This window comes from Myxine glutinosa, chromosome 6, assembly GCF_964187855.1.
Source record: "Myxine glutinosa chromosome 6, kmMyxGlut1.1, whole genome shotgun sequence".
Lineage (NCBI taxonomy): Eukaryota > Metazoa > Chordata > Myxini > Myxiniformes > Myxinidae > Myxine > Myxine glutinosa.
Genome location: NC_136266.1, coordinates 127,193,647 through 127,203,913, shown reverse-complemented (window position 1 = coordinate 127,203,913; position 10,267 = coordinate 127,193,647). Strand labels below are relative to the sequence as shown.

At 41.7% G+C, this 10,267-nt stretch overlaps 1 protein-coding gene across 1 annotated transcript in view; it reads left to right on the top strand.

The window, feature by feature from the left end:
• Positions 1-3,091: 3,091 nt before the first annotated feature.
• Positions 3,092-10,267, top strand: part of TMEM108 (transmembrane protein 108) — a 93,985-nt gene continuing 86,809 nt past the window's right edge. The window contains exon 1 of the mRNA XM_068119396.2: positions 3,092-3,779. Within this exon, the coding sequence (XP_067975497.2) occupies positions 3,260-3,779 (520 nt within the window). The 5' untranslated portion in view covers positions 3,092-3,259. The remainder of the gene's footprint in view (positions 3,780-10,267) is intronic.

Here is a 10,267-nt window from a genome sequence, read left to right as displayed (position 1 = left end):
TGACCAGAGTTGCCTGACCGGAATGGAATCCAAATTGATGATCAGAAATTAGGTTGTTTGAAACCAGGAAAGATGACACCAGAAGCAATAATGGATTCCATGACTTACCTTCTCATCGAAAGCAAGCTCACTGGCCTATAGTGGGAAGGGTCTGTTTTTTGCACCCTTCTCGTGGATGGGAGTGATGTCTGCTGACTTAGTCACGTGAAAAAGTAAGTACACCCCATGTAAAGTTTTGACTTTTTCAACATATTTAAACATACAGCTATTTGATCTTCATTTCAACAATATTGAGAGATAAAGGTGATATAATATAACAAATATCATGAAACATTCACATTTTGTAGTCCATTGTATAATTTAAATAAACATAAATGCAAATTTCGCATGTGGAAAAAATAAGTACACCCCTACATTTATCACTACTTCAAATACCTAAAATTAGAATCAGGTGCACCAGCTCAGGTGCAAATGATTAGAACATCATTAGAGAGGATCTTGGAGGAACCCGTCTTATTTAAACCTCAGTCATTTCGTTTGGTTTGCTCTTTGTTGTTGAAGTGTGCGGCGTCACCATGCCTCGATCAAAAGAGCTCTCTGAGGCCTTCAGAAAGAAGGTTATAGATGCCTACGAGTCTGGGAAGGGATTTAAAAAGATCTCCAAACAATTTGAAATCAATCATTCGACTGTCCGGAAGATCATAGTCAGGTTCACTATGTTTTTTCGTTCAAAATTTTGGTAGATTAGCAAACCTATACATTTTGGAATTTCAGGGCATGAGGAATCCAAACATTAATGTTTACATTTGCGTAGACACCTTTGCGAAAATGACACTCAGGACAGTGATGAAGATCTGTAAAAGCATATTCCTGAACGGTATAGACCTCGTAGATCCTGTGTATAGGACTTATAGTTCAATCTGATACTACCTATAACTTCCTATAACAACCTATAACTTCAAAGGACTTGCAATATCATGTATTATGTAATACAGTTATATCACAAATATAAAGACAATGGTTTTCAATTACCTTTGTTTGTTGCTTTTCTATAATCCAGAGCACTATTTTGAGGCCTTTATTGGATTCCTTGACCCAGAAAACATAGGATTAGCATATTTAATTAAGTCTCTAGGTTGACTAGAAGCTGAGATCGCACAAAATCTGTATTTTATGGTGGCCATTTTCAAAATCCAAAATGGCGGCCATGCAGGTGTCTGTGCAAATGCCAACATTGATTTTCAGATTCTCCATGCTCTGAAGATTCCAAAAATGTACAGGTTTGCTCATCCCAAAATTTTGAAAGAAATTATATTTGTTAACATAGTGAACCTGACTATCTTCATCACTGTCCTGAGTGTCATTTTCGCAAAGGTGTCTACGCAAATGTAAACATTAATTTTTGGATTCCTCATGCTCTGAATATTCCAAAAATGTATAGTTTTGCTAATCTACCAAAATTTTGAACGAAATTATATTTGTTAACATAGTGAACCTGACTATCATCGACAAGTGGAGAAGATTCCAAACAACTGCCAACTTGTTTAGGCCAGGCCGCCCCAGCAAGTTCAGCCCGAGAGCAGACCGCAAGATGCTGAAAGAAGTCTCTAAGAACCCCAGAATGTCATCACGGGACCTCCAGGTAGCTCTGGCCACTGTTGATGTCAAAGTGCACGAGTCTAGGCTGCACAAATTTGATCTACATGGGAGGTGTGCCAGGAGGAAACCTTTGCTGTCCAGAAAGAAAATCAGGGCAAGATGAAAGTTTGCCAATGCACACACACCAAGGCAAAGACCAGCAATTCTGGAACAATGTGCTCTGGACAGATGTCAAAGGTAGAGCTATTTGGCCACAGTACCAGAAGACATGTTTGGCGAAAACCAAAGACAGCATTTGACAACAAGAACCTGATACCAACTGTAAAGCATGGTGGTGGAAATATTATGGTTTGGGGCAGCTTTGCTGCATCAGGACCTGGGCAGCTCACCATCATAGAAGCCACTATGAATTCTTCATTGTACCAGAGGGTGCTTGAGGATAATGTGAGGCCATCTGTCTGAAAGTTGAAGCTCAACCGAAGGTGGACCTTGCAACATGACAATGACCCTAAACATACCAGTAAATCCTCCAAGGAATGGCTGAAAAGAAAGAAATGGAGGGTTCTGGAATGGCCAAGTCAAAGCCCGGATCTAAATCCCATCGAGATGTTTTGGGGGGATTTGAAACGAGCTGTGCATGCAAGAAACCCCTCAAACATCGCACAGCTGAGAGAATTCTGCATGGAGGAGTGGGCAAGAAATTATCCCAGTCGATGTCAGAGATTGGTAGACAGTTATAAGAAACGCCTACTTGAGGTTGTTTCTGCCAAAGGGAGCAATACCACCTATTAGAGCCAAGGGTGTACTTACTTTTTCCACATGCGAAATTTGCATTTATGTTTATTTAAATTATACAATGAACTACAAAATGTAAATGTTTCATGATATTTGTTATATTATATCACCTTTATCTATCAATATTGTTGAAATGAAGATCAAATAGCTGTATGTTGAAATATGTTGAAAAAGTCAAAACTTCACATGGGGTGTACTTACTTTTTCACGTGACTGTATATACAGATGGGAGGTGGCTGATGGAGAAGGTGGACTGAATAAAGCTGATAGAGCCGGATGACCAAGAATGGTAGAGCAGGATTTTAGAACAAGGATACTGATGCCAACTAGACCAGTAGCAGGGTGGGCATGGAAGGGAAAGTTTTGGGATAGAAGGTAAAGAAGTTTAGGAGATAGGAGTAAGGGGAGCGAAGGAGTTTGTACGGAGCATACCTTTTGGTCACATCATGCTTCGATCTTGCATCATCAGTGGGGTGGTCCATGGGATGTAACTACCGAAGAGGGCATTTCCTACACCAAAGATAAATGGTCTGTATGCTGGCAGTGGCAGCCGCCTCTCTGTACTCCACCGTGTTACTGAAACCCACACATACACATTTGTAACCTTATCTGAATGACCACAAATTACATTTTGAGCATTTCCCGGGAATGACTCCAAATGTAAAATCTTTAGTCGTTGGTGGACGGACCATTAGTCAATCTTTTTGAAGAATATTTCATTACGTATAGGATCGCTATGGATCCATCGTTCGTAAAATCTCCCACTGCGCAACCCTTCATGACGTCAGAAGGAAAATTTCCTTAAATCGCAATCTACAGAAATGCCTATTTTAAACTATCCTGTCCGCATGGATCTCCCAATTTGATGGCAGGAGCCAGCAGGACGGTGCAAGTCCAGCTCTTTGCTTGGACCGAGATTCAGCCAATAGTGATTCTTCAAGTCCTGACAGTGAGGGGAGAGAGCAGGGATGGAGGGACGAGGGGAGGGTGTTCCTGGGTTCGGAGGACGCGTTACCAGAATCCACGGCATTCACGCGCAAGGAAAGCTCGCTCTGGGATTCCACGGCTTGTCCGGGTCCAGCGAATCGACCCCGTAGCTCATGGACCGTCGACCGCCGATGACCCAGGGGAGAGTCCAGCCCTCGCGCGACGACCCGGGAATCTAGAGATCGAGTCGGGGTTCGTCACCCCTCCGAAGCAGCTGACCCTCTGTTGGAGGTTGGAGCACCGAGTGCATCTTGATCTCGTCCTTGACCGAGTCCATCTTGATCTTCGCGTCAGGGACGCTCCTCGGACCGGTGCTTGGACATGTCGTGATGAGGCCGAGACGGTGACCGGGGAAGCGGTGGGAGCCATGCGGCGGACAGACGGACAGCAGTGCCCGGGTAAGGCTTGCAGGTCTTGCCACTCACGGACGAGACTCGCGGGAAATGGACGTGAGCGGAATGAGATCATGAGTCGGTTCCTAAACACGAGTCGGCGGGTGCGACCGGTCTCAATGTAATCACTGCAGTTGTGCGCTAAATAGGGCATGTTCACCATTTAGTGGTCACCACCGTGTGCTCACCATCAATTCTCAATGTCAAATGCTCACCATCAGTCATGAACATCATGTCCTGTGACATTCCAAGATTCCTGCTGAGTAATTGTAGTGTGCACGTGGAAACCGCAGGTTCTCTCCCACAACTCCCATTTCCATCGCCCCAGGACCCTCGCCTGACCTTTCCTCGTGCATTTGGGTCTAAATGCCCTCGCGACCCCTGTCACCTGGAGCTCCTCCTCGCACACACCGGGGGACGCATTCATTAACGCCTACCAAGTGTTTGAAACGCTTAATTAACCCTGTTCTTGGCTCATTTCGGGCGCCTTTGGCTCTTCGCTCCGTCCCGCGCCTTTCATCGCCTTTTGTTATGGTTACGGCACGAGGACTGAGGACCGACATGGTTGGTCCACATAAAGGGAAGGATACCAATTGTACGTGTGGAGGTAGATTCATTTTATTTGTGCGAGTACTTTTTGAGGGACAGGATCTGGGTAGTGTTAACGCAGCAGGAACAATATCCTTCACAAGAAGCATTGGACATCATAATTACTGCAGTACGTACTATATAGCCCTCTAATTGCCATATTATACCTTATGGTTCTGATTGTGACATCCGTTCCGATTGGACATCGTTACATTTGCCCTCCAATGGTCCTCTTAGACCTCATGATCCTGATGGTGGTGTCGTCATTGCAGAGGGAAATATATTCTAAAATTACAAATTCCTGCTGCTTTCGGTCGATAGTCAGACCTGGCCAACTGATTTGCGAAAGACTTGGGGCAAACACAATAAGGTGGCAATAATTGGGCTGTAGTAGTAGTAGTAGTAGTAGTAGTAGTAGTAGTAGTAGTCATAGTGATAGTAGGGGTAAGTGTCATAGGAATAGTGGTAGTAGTAGAGGTACTAGTCATTTGGTAGTAGTGGTAGTAGTAGGAATACTAGTATTAGTAGGAGGAATAGTAGTAGTCGTAGGAATAGTTGTAGTCATAGGAATAGTAGTAGCACAAATTACAAATAGTAGTAGTAATAGTAGTAGAAGTAGGAATAGTAGTTAAAGAAGTAGGAATAGTAGTTAAAGTAGTAGGAATAGTAGTAGTAGTTGCAATAGTAGTAGTAGTAGTAGGAATACTAGTAGTAGTAGTCGTAAGAATAGTAATAGTACAAATTACAAATAGCAGTAGTAATAGTAGTAGTAGTAGGAATAGTAGGAATAGTAACAGTAGAAGCATGAATAGTAGTAGTAGTTGGAATATAAGTAATAAATAGTCGTACGAATACTCGTAGTAGTAGTAGTAAGAATAATAGTAGTACAAATAGTCGTAGTAGGAACAGTAGTAGTCGGAATCGTTGTAGTGGAAGTACAAGTAGTAGTAGTAGTAGTAGTAGTACGAATATTAGTAGTAGTAGTAATAGTAGTAGCTCGACAGACAAAATTGGGCAAGGGAAACAAGAATAAATGTATGCATCGCAACACAAGGAACGAAGTTGCAGGAGAATGGATGGAACAGGGTCTCGGGGGATGTAGTAAAGCTCAGAAGTGACAATTGGAGAAGTCACGAGGTGGTGGTGACAGGTGGGCAGCAGACCTGACATCCTGTAAGGAAGAATTTGAGACAGAGCAGTCTCTCGCCGGTTGAAACTTGCGACGATAAATGTGTGATCCACATAAGTTTTTAATTCCAATAATCTCCAAAACGTGACATAAAAGAGGTTTGTACATCACGAGAAATCGTTATATAAATGGAAACCGATAACTTTAACCTCAATTAGCACTACAAGCATCAGTTCCAAATTTTCATCATGGTCCCCAATTATTCTAAATCCAGCGGTCATGTATGAATTATTCATCGTGAATATACTTTCTTCTCTTCACAATGTGATGCTCGTTTCATGAGTCATTTCAGGATGAACAATTTATGGTATTGTTAATTCTAATGATTATTGTGCATCTTTACTGTATATATATATATATGTGTAGTAGTATTGTGCAATACCTCCAACGGAACCACAATTGTTGTGAAATTAAACTCAGACCTCTGGCAAGAATTGAGGCTTTATTCAGCTATTTCTCAATACAATCCTACAACACAAGAATACAGTTTATTAGTCCCATCTAAAGGCAACCAGCATACATCTCATTCTAAATCCTTGCGAACAAGCGTTTACATACCTGGTACATCTCAATGGTATACCGCACAGGGATACTGCATGTCACGGTACGTGTATGTGTATGTGTATGTGTATGTATATGTACGAGTATGTGTATGTTGACGTATAATTATGTATATGTATGTGTATGTATATGTATATGTATATGTATGTATGTGTATGTATGTGTAATGTTTATGTGTATGTTTATGTATGTGTATGTATATGTATATGTATATGTATGTATAATGTTTATGTGTATGTTTATGTATATGTATGTGTATGTGTATGTATATGTATGTGTATGTATATGTGTATGTATATGTATGTATGTGTAATGTTTATGTGTATGTTTATGTATGTGTATGTGTATGTATATGTATGTGTATGTATATGTGTATGTATATGTATATATACTAGGAAAAGGTATATATACATATACATATACTAGTATTTCTAGTATACTAGAAAACCTATACTAGGTTTTTTCAGGTTAGACTTTGTTGTATATCGATATCAACTGACCGCTGTCTTTCAGGTGAACGTTTGCTCGAGTTTATAATGTGCTTCAATTGGTGAATGAGTTTGGCTAATCCAAGGTATTCCATAAAAGGTTTAAAATGCTTATGACCTTTTTGTTTTTATAAGAGAGAACTGCAAATAGGAGAGGACAACATCAAATCCCCATTGTTTTCGGTGAGATGTTTCTTCGTCCTACACCAATTGTGCCATCGTGGAATGGTTGGACACAAAGTTTCCTAGACGTCTGATATCCCTACGAGGAGGATGCATCAAACACCTGCCCCCAAGATCATCGGATCTGGCTTCATTGGACTTTTTCTTGTGGGGCTACGTCAATGCAAGAGTATTCCGAAACAGACCTCAATCTTTGGAAGATTTGAAGGTATAAATTCGAGAAGCTGTTTTGAAATGTTTCACAACAAGTCCTGCGGCATTGCACAGCAGAATTTGGAATTCAAATTTGTACAAATGCATCAAATGGAGGGTTGACACATTCTTCTTCTTCTTTTGTATGCAGTCCATGATTTCGGGGTAGCATCATTGGCTGAGGGCCCCGGCACATGCAATGCCCTCTGCTGGTTAGGGCAGGAATTGGTAACTTATTCATTTGCCGGTGATGGCTCGCCTACTCTTTGTGAAGGACACTATGGAATATTTACTGGCAGACATGCTCGCTTAACGTGTCCATCCAATGAATACGTATATATATATATATATATATATATATATATATATATATATGTGTGTGTATCTATGTGTGTGTGTGTGTGTGTGTGTGTGTGTGTGTGTGTGTGTGTGTGTGTGTATATATATATATATATATATATTATGTATATCAATTTAATTTTCTACCGTGGCCTGGCAGGATAACTTAGAGGTATTGTGACGGATTTGTCACTTCCGTTGCGGTGGCTTTCATCCACTTGAGACATTTCTGGTTCCATGTATTATTATTATTGTTGTTTGAGGGAAATAGCAATTATTATTGTCAAAAGGTAAAAGGAATGTTTTAAAAATGAAACCGGATCGGGAACCGGAAGACGAACAAGAAGAAGAGGAAAAGGGCGGAGCGAAGGAGTCAGACAATAAAGCCGAGTTGCTCCGGGTTCTGAAGCGAACGTTGGCGAGCCAGAGTCACTAGCGAACTTTCGGTTTTCCGGGAGAGGAATTCCTACGACAGAGTTGTCATCGCTGTGACCGGTCAACCTGCAGGTCAGGTTTTGCGATCGATTCAGGAGAGAATCATCGCCGTGCCGTGCGCCACGAGACCGGGTTATCGGCCATTTTGACTCGCGCGGGATTTGTGCTTCGCTCACGGTTTCGTTTCTTTTCGACAATTCTCACCACATTCAGACGTCTATCTGGGGCGTGTGTGTGACGCGGATTTTTGAAGGCTAATTCGTCCATACCCAAGGGTGTGATCTCTCAGTTGCCTGTAGGGCACCTTTGGATTTCCCACTCGCCTTGAGGGCGCCTATGTACAGCTTCGGCTGTGTGACTGCCCTGGCCATCCGCACGGGATTCTGGTCGTTTGGACATCGTTCTAGCGATTGCTGGAGCGAATCAACTTCGTCTTGGAGCCGGGAATAAGAGACATTGGGGAATGTTCTTGTTACACTCACTTGGAGCACAGTGAGTTATATATTGCAAAACTGATGGTACCATCATAGGACATATTGATTGTACTTTTGAATACTATTGTTGTTGTACCGTTATTCTTGTGTGATCTCAATACAATATTTGTTTGTGAGTAACAATTGTGGTGGCTTCTCCATTGATCTTTGACACACAGAATAACACATTTTTCTGCGGTGACTCCTCTCGGGGCTCGGAGGTACACCGTGACCAGGGGGTCGGGGAGGAGCACGTAACAGTATGCACATTGGACATTGAGCTGTCTAAACTGACTTTGAATCCCAACCTAGCTATAAATTGTCACCCTGGTATTTCGCAGACAGAGCAATACATCAGTGTGTGCGCCGTCCATCGGATGAAGTTCAGTCCAAAGGAGGAGTCACTGGTCCTTGGTGGACGTTAAAGATCCCTGTGCAGTATGTTTTGTGACGAGGAGACGAACTATTGCCTGCTTTAAGGCTACAGTGAAAGTAATAACATTGAGAGGATGGATTAGGTGGAAGGAGATTGTAAAAAGGCTTTGGAGGAAATAAAAGTAAGGAATTAATGTAGCATAAAATGGAGGGGGTGGTTAAAATTCTGCCATGTTTGTTTACGTAAGAAATAGATGGCTCCTTATCAAATGTCACCTTGCATCACGGTGGAAGAATATCTGCCGGAATGTCCAGTCTAAAGGGCCACGAGTCATAGTTTTTCAGGCATGCTTCCATATAGTGTCCAGTAGGGTTTTGCGGAGCCGTTAAAAGTACATCCGACTTACGAACAAGGAACACAGCTCAAAACAAACGGAATTTACAAACAAATAAATCGCTGTTAAAAACCAAGTCTTTGTTGCAGATTCAGGTTTCGCTCACTACAATCGATGACACATAATGACATTGAAGCAGAAGCACAGCAGCCATTCCAGTGCAGCTCCTTCTGTGCTCTGCCAGCCCTAGTCGCATGAATTCCTCCAGAATCCCAAAACTGGTTACCCTTTCCATTTCTAATTTGGACATTCACCTCCATTCCTTCATCCCTCTGTTCTCCAATCTGTGGAGCCGACTGCCTCCCTGTGTATGATCTCGTGCCCTCTTTTCAATCCTTCAAGAGTGCTGCCCATAGTCACCTCATGCTTTCTCCTATACCACACACCTGGCCATGCCTGCCCTTCTCTACACTCAACAACCCATCCCAGATCGCCGCCTTTCCTTTCTCCAACTCATCCACTCATGTGCAATGTCTTTGTCTCCCTGTTCCCTCTTGGTCCTGTGTCACTCTGTGAACCTGATTCCCTCTCTCATTTAGCTCGTCAAGGATCCAATGTTGCTGTGTGTATAATATATATATATATATATATATATATATATATATATATATATATATATATATATATATATATATATATACAGTATATATATATATATATATATATATATAAAATGTCAGAATGTCTATTGCGCAGAAAAAGTTTTGCCTTTACATCCCTCGTGAGGAGTTACGAGATCATTGGGTTGAGGATCACGGAGGATGGATTTGCCTCAAAATTACATCAACGATTACAGTCACACAAACTTTATAATCCACATTCTTCATGGAACATTTCAAACACATCATAAACAAGAAAGAGCAATCTGAGATTGCAGACCCTTGCCAGGATGTGCTTTCAGTGCTTTTTAAGGCTTTTGTGTTAAAAACAAATATGGTGGCCGAACCACGTGACCGATGACGTCATCATTTTTTGTTCTCCGCCAATGTATCCCTCGATGATGCTGAAGAAATTTTATCTTAATCGGATGAAGTTTTGTACTTGTCGAATTATGATGTCATAATGGAGGCACCCATGACATCATCATTGGCATATTTTATTCCCCATGGAGAGTTCTTTACAATGATCGAGGTCTCAATTTTTCATGCAGCACTTTCAGAGATATAGAGGTGCAAAGTTTTTTGGTTTTTCCAAGATGGCGCCCATATCACGTGACCTATGACGTCATAATTATCATTTAAAAAAATTATACCGGTGGAGTTGCACCTACGGTGGA